Source organism: Lytechinus variegatus, chromosome 10, assembly GCF_018143015.1.
Source record: "Lytechinus variegatus isolate NC3 chromosome 10, Lvar_3.0, whole genome shotgun sequence".
Taxonomy (NCBI): Eukaryota; Metazoa; Echinodermata; class Echinoidea; order Temnopleuroida; family Toxopneustidae; genus Lytechinus; species Lytechinus variegatus.
In genome coordinates, this window is record NC_054749.1 from 27,148,772 (window position 1) to 27,164,618 (window position 15,847).

Genomic DNA, 15,847 nt, shown 5'->3' on the forward strand with positions numbered 1-15,847 from the left:
TTGCATGACGTTGCAATTTTCTGATGACATCATAGAATTTGAGACTTTGGCTTAGCCATATTGTCTGACTTGTGTCTTAAAGTTCATAGAATGTCGTTAAGGAAGATTTCTTAGACAAGCAAAATGCTAAGACAAATTGCTCAAACTTAAGCAAAAAGCTTGTCTTGTTTATGGAATACGGGCCCAGGCCCCATGCATTGGAACTGATTATTTTACATCAACATTTAAACATTGCTATAGTCTGTAGTACAGCTAGTATTGTACATCATATTCATTCTAAAGGTGTTTTTTTTTTATTTGCGTTTAATGTAAGGAATTATGCATGCTCATAACATTAAGCTGTGAACTTGAACAGGTACGGGAGAGCTTACCATGAAAGGGCTAATGTGTGACGGGTTGAAATATCAAGTGATAACAATAGAAATATTTGCCTTGGGCTATCCTAGGTTAATGATGGATAACCCGATTGGATATTTGCATTCTTTGGATTGTTTGCAATAGTTGTTTGTCTGCATTCCTTAAATATTGTGATTTATAAAGTGTGCAATTCTGTAAACACTACATGTTCAGGTGTATACGCATGACTCTCCAGGGTTTGAATGAGGAGTTTAATTTTCTGCTTGTATCATTTTCTCATATATCTCTTTAGTTAAATCTGTGGGTAGCAAAGAAATCTGTATCCCATTCAGTGTGTGTTGCTTAGTACCCCCCCCCCCCTTCCTGCCCTGCACACGAAATGGTTTCTGGGTATATGCCCCCTCCCTCTTTCCTCGATATGTCTCTGTTGATAGTGACGTTGGTTTCAAAACCATATTTGTGGTTATTTTCCATACGTACATCAGAATTAGATAATGTATGAATTTCTTCCACAAAGTATACCCTTGAATAATACAAGTAGCGTACACTCCTCACAAGAAGATACACGCATGTGACAACCTCATGGTAAGCTGCAGAGTCCTTGAAGATAGATGTAGTTAAGAAGTAGAATCTGCAGAGAAACGGTTTCATGGACTTCATTATTTTTAGTAATAAAAGCAGGCCAAGGTATACTAAGGTCGGCAGAATTTTTTTTTCAATTGCCATTTAATTTTGATGCAGATTAATCCTAAATCCCTTCCTTTACCGTATTATCTTTTCAGGGGTATGGAGGCCATTCCAGGCACTGTCCACCTGGAGAAGGATAGTCAGAACCTCGTGGGCATCAGTATCGGTGGAGGGGCGCCACTCTGCCCCTGTTTGTACATCGTACAGGTGTTTGACAACACCCCTGCTGCTAAGAGCAAGCTCCTCAACGCTGGAGACGAGATAGTAGGGGTCAACAAGAAGTCTGTGAAGGGAAGAACTAAAGTGGAAGTGGCTCGGATGATCCAAGCTCTCAAGGTATGTATACTGCAGTATACAGGGTAGATTACCACTTGGTTGACACCCACGTTACCTACTTTACATTTGGTCCCTTCCCACAAGGTTTAATCCTAGTTTGTTTGCTACCAGTCTGTCTGTGTAGCGTCTTTGGACTTTGAAACAGAGAGTCATGGGTTCGAATCCCAGCCATGACGTAATTTCCTTCAGCAAGAAACTGATCCACAATGTGCTGCACTCAACCCAGGTGAGGTAAATGGGTACCGGTAGGAAGTAATTCCTTAAAAAAGCTGTGTGCGCTATGAACGCCTAGCTTAGCCGGGTAATATAGGAGCGCCTAGAGCACCAAACTAGGTGGATATGTGCGCAATATGAATACCCTATATTATTATTGTTTAACCAGTACTACTTAGCCATTTTAATATTAATATTTTATGTAATTCCAGTGGAATATGTTATACCCATTTCATCTTATAATATCCACTTGGTCTAAGAATAATCTATTATAGATAACTGTTTATATACGAAATATTTTATGACAAAGTGTGAGAATAGACCAAATTTATAACAGACCAAGTGGGCTTAGCCATGATAGTATATGTAAGACTTTCTGAGAACTAGACCTTTGGCTACTAGGCCAGTGAATGCTAGCTGTAATGAATACAGTATTCCCGAGTATTTTTTTTCAATTTATGAATGGCAGTGAAATATATTTTAAATAAATATGATTAGGCTCTGCACAATAACAAACAAGGTTTGAGCATCCCTTTTTTTTCTAAATGAATTATTTTTTTTTGTGAAAGATATGCTCTCTATGTATAGTAATAGTACAATCCCCCTATTTATTCATCATAATTCTCTCATTGAAGTGTACATACTGATACAGGTACTCCTATATTTTCTCTTGTAGAATGTGAATTACATTGTGATATATTTAGATAATCTACATGTACATTTGACATGTACCCACTTTTATTCAGAGCCAAACCTTGAGCATATGGTAAAAGATGAATCTGTGAAATTTATTTATGCAGTGTAACCTCTCACTATCATTTGATATTTATGGCCATCACAGAATCAGACAGCAAATCATGTAAATTTACTGCACTACTAGAGCAGGGTGCTACATAACTTTTTAGAAGCGCTTTCGCGGTCGGGCAAGTAAATTTTTAAATAGTTGGAATATACTTGCTCATAAATTTATTTCACCTGCCCGAAAAAATTCCTTGTGAAAAGAAAGTTTTACCTCTTCAAAAGAAAGTTTTGTTGTTTTACAAACCATTGTCCCTTTTGTCTCTTGACATGAACTGATCTTTATGTACCTTGTTATTGCATTTCTTTTTCCAAAATGATTTTATCTTGCCTGGAATGTCTCTATTTTCTTCAAAATCAGAATGAAATAAGCTCAAATGTGAAACTTGATTCTATGTACATGTAAGATGAATTGGTTGAAGGTGGAGAATGTAGAGGAGGTGAGGGGTAGTGTTTCTTAAAAGTCGCAATTAATTTCCTAGTGGTATGTTACACATCACTACATTGCTCTGAACTCACCATCCCCTGCACGCGTTGACATCAACTTGCCATAATAGTCAACTCTTATGATTGTGGGCAACAACGGGAAGACAAGACATTAGAATTTTAAGCATACTTTAAAGTCACTCTTCAATCTGAGGATTTCATCAGCATTAGTCACCTGACAACTTTCCTTGACTTTGATTGGCTGAGAAGCGCTATGGCAAGTGTCGATTAAGAAACAGGGATTGTCTGTTGAAATATCTTGACAAGTCCTTTCATGAGACTCTGGTCTAGAGTTGCAGGAAGTTTAATATTACATAACATGTACATCCAAATCAGTGTGGCCAGATATGAACTTCAGCTTTAGAATGACTATGTTAATATGATCTTTTCTTCAATTTTGATAGGGTGAGGTGATAATCAGCTATAACAGCCTGAAAGCAGACACCAAGGAAGGGAAAGGATTGGACATTGCTCTCAAGAAAGCCAAACATCGGATGGTGGAGAACATGAGTTCTTCAACAGCGGATGCCCTTGGTCTCAGTAGAGCTATTCTCTGTAACGGTAAGTTATACAGGGACCTGGGGGCCGTAACACAAAGCTTCATAGCAATGATCGTAGAACATTTTTCCACTGACTACAATGTACAATCAATCGTGAAAATCAAGTGTACGATTAATCACAAATCTTTGTGTTATGAGACCCTGGATGGTGTTTCATAAAGCTGTTCATAAAGTTACGCATGACTTTATGAACAACCGGAACATATCCTGCGGCGTCAATTCAGCTGCAACCTGTGCAAGAAAGGGTCTCTAGTCGTTGGTAAAGTCATGCATAACTTTATAACAACAGCTTTATTAAACAGACATTAGGCACCCATGGGGCCCACTACATGTACCTGTTGTTGGGATCATATGACATGCATGTACAGTTGTTCATTGAGCATGAAATCAAACAGTCACAACCTTGGCTAGTTTGAAACCTCATTTGGAGCTTCGTTGAGTCACCTAGTTTAGTTCATACATACATGTATATTCCGCAATGGATGGTTGATATCAACATGAAGCCAAGTGTATTTACTTGTACTGAAAGGGACCTGCATATTTATTTGCACATTATGGTTAAGTCATCAGATTTTACTAACCATTTGGTCAAATGTGTCTTTGATTAACCTTATTGAAGTCATTTGGTGGTATTCTGATAGATAAGCCAAGGTTTAATCCTAGTTTAAACTAGAATTTCAAACCACACCTCTGTGGAATGTTGGAATTCGTGATATTTCTTTCTCATTTGTGGTAATTATAATGTATCAATTAATTCATTAAAAGTCATAATATTTTTGTATTATCTCATTATTTCCATTTCATGACTGATTTAATTTCTTGCCAACTTTTTGCAGCAGGTTAAGAATGAATTTTAATTGGTGAAGGAGTTGACAACTGGCACTCCATTTAAGCGTGGTCTGACTTATCCCAGGTTTATCTAAAACCATAGCTATCAGACCCATATATTTCATGATAAAAGGCTGAAGCAAGTCTGTTTCATGTGCTCAAGTGCCTAGCCTCACAACAACATTATACTTTTTACTGAATCCAATTGATGTGTTTTTTATTTGAATCAATAAAGAAAATATATATACATATCTTTCTCTTATTCTGCTAGATGTATTGATTAAGCGACTGGATGAGCTGAATAAGACATCCCGTCTTTACAAAGGACTGATGGACCACACCAAGAAACTGCTCAAGATCTTCTATGAAATGTCCAACACCCACAGAGGTAATGACTGGATGTATATGAGAAGGGGAAGGTTGATCCAATGCTGGGTCATTTATTAGGTCACTTAAAGAGCCCTTTAAGCTCTTCATCCTCTTGGATACCTCCTTGAAAATATTTCAAGTATTACAGGACAAGTCCACTCCAACAAAAATTGATTTGAATAAAAATAGAAAAATCCAACAAGCATAACACTGAAAAGTTCATCAAAATCGAATGTAAAATAAGAAAGCTATGCCTTTTTAAATTTTTGCTTAATTTCACAAAACAGTAATATGCACTTCTTGGTGGGTATGCAAATGAGACTGATGACTTTGCCTTTTTAAATTTTTGCTTAATTTCACAAAACAGTAATATGCACTTCTTGGTGGGTATGCAAATGAGACTGATGACGTCATCCACTCACTTTAAAAAAAAATTATATGAAATATGGAATATTCTAATTTTCCCCTCATTGGCAAGTTAAACAACGATTAATTCCTCCCTGAACGTGTGGAATTACATGTAGTATTGTTTAATAGGTATGGTTCAGTCAAGTCGGTTCTTATGGTCAAATCTGTAAAAAAATGATTTATTGTATAATTCAAACAATAAAAAACAAAAGAAATAGTGAGTGAGGAACATCATTGACTGTCTCATTTGCATGTCACTGAGTTGTGCATATCACTGTTTTGTGAAAGATAAGCAAAACTTTAAAATGCCATAACTTTCTTCTTTTACATCCGATTTTGATGGAATTTTCAGCATTATGCTTGTTTGATTTTTCTCTATTTATTAAAATCAAAATTTTTCTGGTGTGGACTTAACCTTTAAAGCCTAAGCATTCTAGCCAAGTTTAGTGAGAAGGGGGGGGATATGCTACCTTGTGCTTTAACTAACTTGTTCTGATCCCAAAATGAATTCTTTATTGTACTATTATCGGTATATCATAATAGCGGTATATAAATTATGCAAGTATAAGTATATGAACAAAAATTAAGAGCAGATTGACATAAAATACCTCCAGAGTTTTCATCTCTTCTTTTAGGAGTGATTTTGTTCCAGAAATTATTGTATATTATAGAGTTCATATTTTTTCAAGCTAACATGCTAACATGCTAACACATAAGAATGAACTTTTAAGTTGTATTATTTTTGTGTATGTTTATTTTGAGAACTTTGAAGTGTAGTTTGTGTATCATGGTTATCTTCAATAATATCCATGTCATTTTGAAGGAATGTTTATTATCATTATCATTGTTATTCAAAGAAATGTTGGTTTAATATGTTCATTTAGGAAATGACAATCTTTGTTTTTTTTCTGAACAGCATTTGGCGATATCTTTTGCCTGATTGGCACAAGGGAGATTCAGCCGAAAGCTAGCGAGGCCTTCACAAAGTTTGGAGATGCTCATCGAAACATGGAGAAGTTTGGCATCAGATTGCTGAGAACGGTCAAACCTGTAAGGATATCATCATTCTGCCTTTAAATCTTACACTGATTTGGTTCACTTTGTTCTTGTTATAATACATATGCCACCAACATTCATGACCATGAGAGGCGGATGGGATGACCACTATTTCCTTATCGTAAGAAAACAAAATAGCACAGTCACAAGAGAGAATTGTAAAATTAAGAGACATATTTAGCTGAACGATAAATCCCAAGCACAGAGAAAATGTGGATTGATTAGAAGAATTACAAGTGAGATCCTTGGAAAGCTGTAGTGTTTAAGTTTGGTTTGTAATCACTTTGAAAATGAAACACTGATTAATGCTTGGTGTTGAGTACATTATGGTTGACCAGTCTCTCAATGCGACAAAGTGACATAAAATAAAGGTATAATTTGCACGCATATCCTGAAATTGATGTTTTTCTTTCTTTGTTCATATGAAATGAAGAAATCTTGAGAATTGACAATAAGAATTATAGTCATATTGAACATTGGTTTCTTTTAATTAAAGATTGGTTAAGGCATTCATAAGAAGTGAAAAAGCAACAAAGAAATAAGCTTCAAGTTGACCTTAGTGATAAATTTAGTTTCCTGATCTATTTCCAACTTCTTCATTAATTTATATGCATTTCATCTCTTTTGATACTGTTGTATGATATTCAGCCTTATTGCAAAGACATTTGTCTTTTATTTAGTGGAGCAATATCTGAAAACTGAAGTGGAAATTTTTTAGAGATGTGTTGGCAATTCTGTAGAATAATCGACTCTTTTGTGTGTCTGACCCAACTTTTCTCCATTCTTATCTTACTTCAGGAACTGCTCACGCCATGATAATTTAAGAGTATCGTCTCATTTAATATGAATCAAGAGAACAGAGACAGATCATATCAGTTTGGTTCCAGGTAAAGGGAGTCAGACATGATATGGAATAGCCAGCATTTAAACTTTTCTGCCTCATGAATGTAGAACTGAAAATTACCCCCCAGAACAACAATTACCTTAATACTTTGTGATTGAGTTGCTGACTTGAGCTTCATTTTGCTGTCTTTTTAAACTTGTATCTGTACAGATGCTATCAGATCTTGGGACATTCCTAACGAAAGCCATTCCAGACACCAAGCTCACCATTAAGAAGTATGCCGATGCTAAATTTGAATACCTGGTGAGTTATGTTGCTGTTATTTGTAAGATTCTCAGGAATGTTTCATTGAAGGCATCCCTTTGGAATCCCTCTTAGTTTTATTTGGTGTGTAGTAAAATTTCTTTATGAAAAATTCACGATATTAATAGTACTTGGTGACAAAAGATCAAAGTTCTGAATAATTGTATGAATACTAGAATATAAATTCCAGTTCATTTCGAGTCTCCTTTTAGGAATTAAAGAATGACGTTATGATTTTCTGTGACTTGAAGCAGATTTGGGTTTTGCTGTGGCCAAAAGACTCCTTTGCAAAGAGGAATTTTGATTTTGATAATCCTAGTGCTATGCCAAACTTAAAAAAAAAATTCTTGTTGGAACTTTTAAACTTTGATGCAAAATGGGATTTCTCCATTTCTCCAAAAATTGTGTCGAACCAAATCAGGTATTGTGTGCAGGGCTGTACACGCTGTATTACTTTGTATGAATTATCATATTGATTAATGTATGTCTCATGTTCCTGTTGATCTTATCAGTCGTACTGTTTGAAAGTAAAAGAGATGGATGATGAGGAGTATGCGTATGCTACACTAGGAGAACCTCTTTACAGAGTGGAAACAGGAAACTATGAGTACAGGTAAGGATCTATTTCTTTAATAATTTTTTTTATTTTATTTCAACCATAAGATTTCAGGGATGGCGTGGCAGCATTAATTCATGATAGTGTCCCCCCCTTCCTCAGGACTTACAAGACTCAAATAGCCATGACTATTAGCAGGGTGCTACATAACTTTTTAGAAGCGCTTGCCTGGTCGGGCAAGTACATTTTTAAAAAGTTGGAATATACTTGCCCAGAAATCTATTTCACTTGCCTGAAAAAATCCTTGAAAAAAAAGTTTTACCTTTTCAGAAAGTTTTGCAGTTTTATAAACCATTGACCTTTTCTCTCTTTTCTGATCTACCTTGTTATTGCATTTCTTATTCCAAAGTGATTTTATCTTGCCTGCCATGACCAAAATTATGGTCAATATCATACCATATCAACCCTACATATACTGCTAGAATTTTGCTTTCTACTGTGTGAATTTTGCTTGCCCAATTCGGGCAAGTAGTTCTGGTCTTTTCTTCAAAACACTTGCCCGACTCTAACTTTTACTTGCCAAGGGCAATCAGGCAAGTGCTTATGTAGCACCCTGCTATTAGGGTTAAATGTAACTATAAAATATTGATATTTTTCCAAATTTGATTACGTTTTTTATGTGGCAGTTATGGGCCACTTTTCATCATTTTATGTTGGCAACATCAGGCCCAAAGAACAATCTAAAAAAATAATAAAATATTGTTATATTTGGTATTATTGAACGTGTCAATATTTCATGTCATCTCATTGCAGGTTGATATTGCGATGCCGGCAAGAAGCAAGGGCAAGATTCGCTAAGTTAAGATCAGATGTGATGGTTAAAATGGAATTATTGGATCAGAAACATGGTAAGCTATCAACATAGGGAATTACATGAGGGCAAGAGAGCCTGTTGCCCAAATTGCCCCATAAATTTCAAAACTAGAATGCTTTGGAGTGATGATGTTTTTGAAGTGGGGGCGTCGTGGTCAAGTGGTTACGCATCCCGTCTTTCAATGAGAGGGGCGTGGGTTCGAATCTCAGCCACAGTGTGGTTTCCTTCAGCAAGAAATTTATCCAAATTATGTTGCACTCAACCCAGGTGAGGTGAAAAGGTACCTGGCAGGATTAATTCCTTGAAAGCATAAAGTGCCTTTAGCAGCTGGAGCTACAGCTGGGATAATATATAGTGCGCCATTGAATAGGAAACTAGATAAATCGGCACTTCATAAGTGCTATATATTATTATTAAGTCGCCACAAACATTATTATTAACATTATTTGATTTTTCATAACAATTCAACAGCATAATTGTTCATGGCATAAAAAAGTAGGCCTTTTTATGTAAATGCAAGAATAGCCCTGAAAATTAAGAATTCACCCAAATTGAAAAACCTTACCCCCTAATTTTTTTTCATACTCTAATCACTGAAACTGTTTTTTAACCAATCAAATTGGGTCCTTAAACTGTTATTTCATACAGTCTATTACTAATAGAGCAAGAAAACATTTTACCTTCATAAATAAATGTGACTAACATAACACTGTATCTAATTCCCACTGATACAAACTCGTTCTGTTTTCTCTTTACAGTTCAAGACATAGTTTTCCAGCTCCACCGTCTGGTGTCTGCCATGACCCAGTACCTCCAGGATTGTCACCAGCAGATGAAGAACACCGACCTCTTCCCTATCGAGGTCGATCTCCTCAGGACGACCATCAATTACGACAGGTCCGATCAGTTCAACGATGGCTTCGATGATGAAGAGGATGAGGAGGAGGAGGACGACGAGGAGCATGAGAATAACAGGAGCGGAGGTGGAGGAGGGAGTCTGATGGAGGGTAACCTTATTGATACATCGTAGGATGGGTTGATAACAATGGTGGTTGCTACCAGTTGATCTACAAACAGTTACTCTACTTCTTAGATAGTCTAATACCACATGGAATGAAACCCATTGGCCTGTATTCTTAACTCGGGTTCAAAGTTGTGGTGTAACTATGAATAGCCAGTTGTAACAAAATTCCCTAATGGTGAGGTCTATGGAAATCCATCAGTGTCATAATTTTTTCTACAAAATTTTTCTGCAAAATGTCCTTTGTAAACAAAGGAGAAAGCACCAAATTGTCAAGAAATCAATGAATTTATGGATATACATATCTAAACATTTTTTTAGAACAAATATGCATTTTATATGTTGAATTTGCTGGCTTTCCATAGTTGCGATTGATAACATCAATTGCAACTCTTTGTAAGACAGGCCCCAGATGTATCAGCTTATTTGACTCTCGGATCATTTTTAGCTGTCTGGGAAGGGTAGATAAGAGAGTTGTCTTCATCATCGAATGATTAGGAAAGAGCGCAGAAAACATGAGAAGCATCCGATGTAAACCAAATTTTGATGTGTTTGGCTTCCCATAAATTTAGCACAGAGTAAGACCGTGGTCTGATTTAAACCCGACTCTAGAATACGGGCCATTTGGTCTAAGCTGTTTGGTCTTCTCTATATTTGGTCTAATTCCCACTTAATGCCCAGATGGTCCAGTTTCCACTTCATCTACTAATATAAATTTCATTCCATATTATACAACTCCCAAGAATGTTCTGTAATCTGATTGGTCCAAATCGGATCACATGATATTCAGTGAATTGCACTATTGCATCCAAAATGCACTATCCTGCACTCTGACGTCATACCAAAAGTACTATCCTGCACTCTGACGTCAGAGTGCAGGATAGTGCGATTCTGGAATTATCTAGAATTTAGATAAAATATAGCATTTGGGGCATCTCAGTAACATTGGGGTTGTATAAAACAAACAATGCACACATTCTTGTGCATAGAGGACCTAAATAATGAACTCTGTGCTCGACTCGCCAAATGGATATGCCACACTCGGTCCTGCGGACCTCGTTGCGGTATATCCATTGGCTCTTCTCGCACATCATTCATTATTTAGCCCTGCATGCATGCGCTTACGTGCATTATTCGTAGTATTTGCTGTTATTCATATAGAATATTTGGTGCTAGACCAATAGGATATCTGAAAGAATGGTTGTGTCCTAAGTGGAAATTAGACAAGATAGAGAATGGGCTAATTGGCAATTAGACCAAATGGTAAGTGGATGAACCAGACAAACTAGGATTAGACCATACTCAGATGATACCAAACTGCAATTCGATGAAGCGGGTGTAGACCAATCGGCACTTTGCCGTGTTCTTGTGATAAGTTTGATATCAACTCTTTCACTTCTTCTTGATCAATCTTTATATGCTCAAAATTTTATTTGTATATCTGACGGTAAGTAATGTTTTTTCCTTCATCATTTAACCAGAGCATCTAACACACAACTAGCAAACTTTAAGTGATAATAGTTATCATGAAAAATAGGCATTTATCTGATACTGTGCCATCTACCCTATCAAGAAATTATTCAATCCAAGGTGCACTATTATTACTACCCGGGCTTTAGCGCGAGCTGCCATTTCCAGTACTTGGTGCATCGAAGGGAGTTTTCCTGCTGAATATCCATTCACCTGACCTGGGTTGCGTGCAGCACCTTGTGGTTAAATTTCTGGTACCTCAAAACCAGATTTTGTACGCTCCACTGGACAGGACTTGTGTAGTGACCCGAGGAGAAGATGACCTATGAAATTCAAGTGTTTTAGGCATTGTAGCTCTCTATGGAATGCTCCCCAGTGAGTGGTGAAAGTGCATACTTCATGTTGCACGCCAGCCCAGTAAACAGGGATAATAATATTCTTGGGAAACTTCGCCATCATTTTTGTTTTCACTGCTGTATAATGCAGAATGTTATCAATGTTATTGATTACCAACATATTTTGTTCATTTTCATTTTTTTCTCTTAGCATAAATAATTGTACAATAAATGACAGAAATGACAAATAACATGTATTAGAGCCCCAAACAAATATTCTAAAAGAGACTATTAAACGGAATTATATTTTATAAGTAACATTATGTAGCTTTTGATTGCAATTAATCCCTTCTTGTGTGCATTGTGATGTAACTCTCAAGTGATAAAGTGACAAATTTATTTTAGATATTATGATGATAGGATGTGAAGAAGGAAAATATCTATCAGTACTTATTATGTAGCTATATGTTGCAATTCATCCCTTTTTGTGTTGCAATTTGATTTGATATATATAATTTTATGAATGTTTTTGTGCAATACCTTACATTAGCTTAAATTGTGTTATCCTGTTTGACTTGCATAATATATCTCATGAGTTATTTAGAAACTTAGATTGAAAAATTGTCTCTAAATTGAGTATTAATTGTGTATGTTGGTAAACTAAAAAGTAAAGTAAAATGATGAAGATTGATTGAATATTCCCATTGTATTGCCAAATTAAATGTTTATTCATTCCAATTATGTAATACAGTTTCCAATTTATTTGCTTGATATTGCATCCTGTAGATTGTCACATTTTATGATGTTTTCCACTGGTGCAAATTTACATCAACATCAATTCAAACTTCAATTTAGTTGATGAGATAACCACGCTTCAGTTAAGTGTTTTCACTATATTTTAAACAGATTAAACATAATGCTAGTATATCTTTGCTAAACATTCATAGTGATATACATGAAAGCTGCCATAATTTTTTATAGTGTGTCTTCACTTGTGTCTTCACTTAATATTTGTTTCCTTTTACTCTGTATAAATAATCCAATTCTCAATTGTTTTTTCTGTTTATTTCCATTATCCATCTGCACTTGTATCCCTTTTGTGTGAATTAAATGACAAAATTTTTCTTTGAAGACGTATTTTGTTCTTCAGTTTCACCTGATAACACAGGCACAAACGTGATGCAATAACAGTACTGTGTATTGTCAATTAAAATACCCACTAATGCCATTTTAGGGAATTGGTCAAAGTTTCTATTATGTTCATAGTTTTAGCAACAGTTTCATGAATGATTCCTAGCAAAAAAGAAAAGTACTATATGTCAGTACTTGGGAACCATCTTGATGCAAAATGATTCTCTCTTCTTTTTTTCTTCAAAATTGTTCCCAAGTACTCCAACCATAACTTTTCAACTTGTCCATGTTGTCATTTTTGTGATTGCATTGAAATGTCAATTTGATATTTTCATACTCATTTCCACTTCATCATTCAACATGACTTAAAACATGCATTTCAAGATTTTCAGGATTTTCGGAACTCATACTGATCACCTAGCTCTGTAATTGTCCTTTTTTGGGGCGAGGAGGAGGTGGGGGGGGGAGTGTCATTTCCTCATGTGATACAACATGACAGCTAAATGGTGTACATGGTAAATGCTGATTGATTTGTAGGTCCATTACCTAAATGAATGCATCCTATTGAGCAACAGATTTAATTAAATTTCTAGAGTCTGATTGGAATCTTGTGCTTAAGACCTATGCTGGGTGCATAACATGCTCAATGCTTCTACATGCATTTCAATTGTCAACCACTACATAATTTCTGAAGACAGCAATGACAGTTGTGTTTTGGTGGACCTTTACAGGACCAAGAATGCTTATGAAGTGTGTGCATACCATACATTGGGTCCTCTTCATCGATTGGCTGGTCTTTTCAGGGACCAAACGTGCCTACGAAGAGAATACATGGTGTACCGTGAAAGCATTACACTCTTCTTCTTTGCCATGGAAACATTCATATGTTACATTGATTTATTCTTCGCTTTGGAAACCTTCAGAAGTTAACAATTATAGCCAACCTGTAAAGCAGGCTCACATTTTTTAAGTTTTGACTTACTTTAAATTGTGGTTAACCTACTTTCTTCTACGGGTGAGTTTATCAACAAGGTCTTGGCTTTTTGCCGTTTTGCTTAACTTAAGGTTGAGTCATTTGTACAGTCTATTTAACAGACCATAGGCCTATCTATTGACTTTGGCCTCGGAAAGCCTAGACCGGGTCAGTGCCATCAGCAATCATTAAAATCTTTGTGTAGTTCACTGAGAAAAATACTGGTAAAATATACGGAAGGAGAAATTTCAGAATATGTTTTTCATTTGTAGTTAATCATGTAAATTTTAATGTTCTCTTCTTTATTGCTTTGTTGAAACTTTATGTATGTACTTTAATATATTATTTGTGACCTATAACTTTTCATAGTAATGTATTGCTTTATTTGATTTTAGTCTGGATTATGACACAGTGCAAAGCAATTACATTTTCATATTTGAATAGAAATTTTGAAAAAACGACTTACTTTCAGGCTGAAAGGTGCTTGAATTTACAAACATTTGTTTTGTTTATATACTAACGAAGAATTCTGAAGATGCATGAATTGTACTCATGTAAAGGCCCTCATTTAATGTTATTATGTATATAGTAGAACAAGAATAAAACTTATTTATTTCAAGTGTTCTCAATCATAAAGGCTTACTTTTGTTTCTTGCATGTCTCTATTTAGTGAAGTATTAAAACGATTGTTTATACTGTGTTAAGAGGATGCATTATAAAGTGAGAGTGATTGTACAATGAGTTTAAGACCGATGAAGCACCCCACAAGGATCAATCCATGTTTAAAATTATTAGCAATAATGGATGAGGGGGGGGGGGCTCCTTAAACCCATTGCCTCCCTCAGTCATTGACAAGTTATTGTAGATGAAATCTTCGTGTATCTCCTCTACTCGAAGATTCCGCTCAGGTCGTTCCACCTGCGTGAACCCCCCTATTAGTATTACCCCCATCCCGTCTACCTCTTGAAGAGTTTGCCGAGGGTAATCGAACTCCGTAATGCACTGTGCTTGGGGTGCTTGGCGGGAACCACCTGAAGATTGTGCATATAACAGGAGACAGTGAAATAGACGATACTCGACTAAACTCATGAGCGATCCAGATGCATTGTGTGGAGAGATTGAGGAAAGAGGAAATATTGAAGAACCATGAGGAGATGGAGGAGGATAAGAGGGTGAAGGAGAAGAAGAAGAGGAAGGAGGAGAAGAGGATGAAGAAGGATTAGGAGAAGAAGAATAGGAAGATGAATAAGAAGGATAAGGAGAAGGAGCAGAAGAAGGAGGAATAAGACGAAGAGGGAGAAGAAGAGGGTGAAGTAGAATAATGGGAAGGAAAAGAAAATGAGGGGAACTAGGAGGAGAAAGAAGAGGGAGAGAGAGAGAAATTGTCCGAAGAGACGGGGAAGAGAATCACTTTCACTTTAAATCGGACTGGAGGGGCGGGAGGGGGTATAGTATAAAATGGGTAAAACAACACTGCTACACCAGAAGTAGTAGTATTATAGAAGTAGTTGTAGTAGACGTAGAAATAGAAGCAGCAGTAGTAGTAGATACTACTCTAAGTATATTCGTAGTAATAGAATGAAAAGTAGAAGAAATAGTGGTAATGTTATGAAAACAGGATAGCGCTGACCCACTTTGTTTACCGGGTCAATCTCTAAGTCTGTATACCCTAAGGATTTGTTACTGATGATGTGACTAGTAATTGGAGACACGATGATGGATGAAATAAATGGCTCATCTACCTTGGGTGTGTTAGACTATCAGGGGTAAAGACCTTTCCCTATAAAATGGCTGTAAAACCGAGCTTTCGGATTCATACGTGATTACTATCAAAGTGGTGTACATCCTTGCCTTGCATGAACTGAATATCGATTCGATTCTCATTTTTTCACTGATTCAAAAGTTATTGTTTTTTTAAAGTGTATTTATTATCATTATTACTATTATTATGATTATTATTTTGCTTTCATCATTATCATTATTGTTGTTGCCATGATTATTACTATCACATCATCACTATTGTATCTTTGTTTTGTTTTTTAAGATTTTTATTCATTTACTTATTTATTGATTTTATCTTGCTTTCTGTGGAGAGAGGTTTCTCGGAAATGAAAGCTCGGAAATGAAATTTATACATCACAGAACGATGGATGACCAAAGATAGCGATATACATGTATATTATACATTAATTTGAGTAGTTGATTGATTGATTGATAGTGGGCGCATCGTGGTCTAGTGGTT

The 15,847-nt window shown here is 36.0% G+C and overlaps 1 protein-coding gene across 3 annotated transcripts in view; it reads left to right on the forward strand.

The window, feature by feature from the left end:
* LOC121422806 (PRKCA-binding protein-like) overlaps positions 1-9,881 on the forward strand; it is a 28,811-nt gene extending 18,930 nt beyond the window's left edge. For all 3 annotated transcript variants that reach the window (XM_041618010.1, XM_041618009.1, XM_041618008.1), the window contains exons 2-9: positions 1,140-1,380; positions 3,282-3,438; positions 4,537-4,653; positions 5,959-6,092; positions 7,153-7,245; positions 7,758-7,858; positions 8,615-8,709; positions 9,434-9,881. In XM_041618010.1, the coding sequence (XP_041473944.1) occupies positions 1,140-1,380; positions 3,282-3,438; positions 4,537-4,653; positions 5,959-6,092; positions 7,153-7,245; positions 7,758-7,858; positions 8,615-8,709; positions 9,434-9,705 (1,210 nt within the window). In that variant the 3' untranslated portion in view covers positions 9,706-9,881. The remainder of the gene's footprint in view (positions 1-1,139; positions 1,381-3,281; positions 3,439-4,536; positions 4,654-5,958; positions 6,093-7,152; positions 7,246-7,757; positions 7,859-8,614; positions 8,710-9,433) is intronic.
* The last annotated feature ends 5,966 nt before the right edge of the window (positions 9,882-15,847 follow it).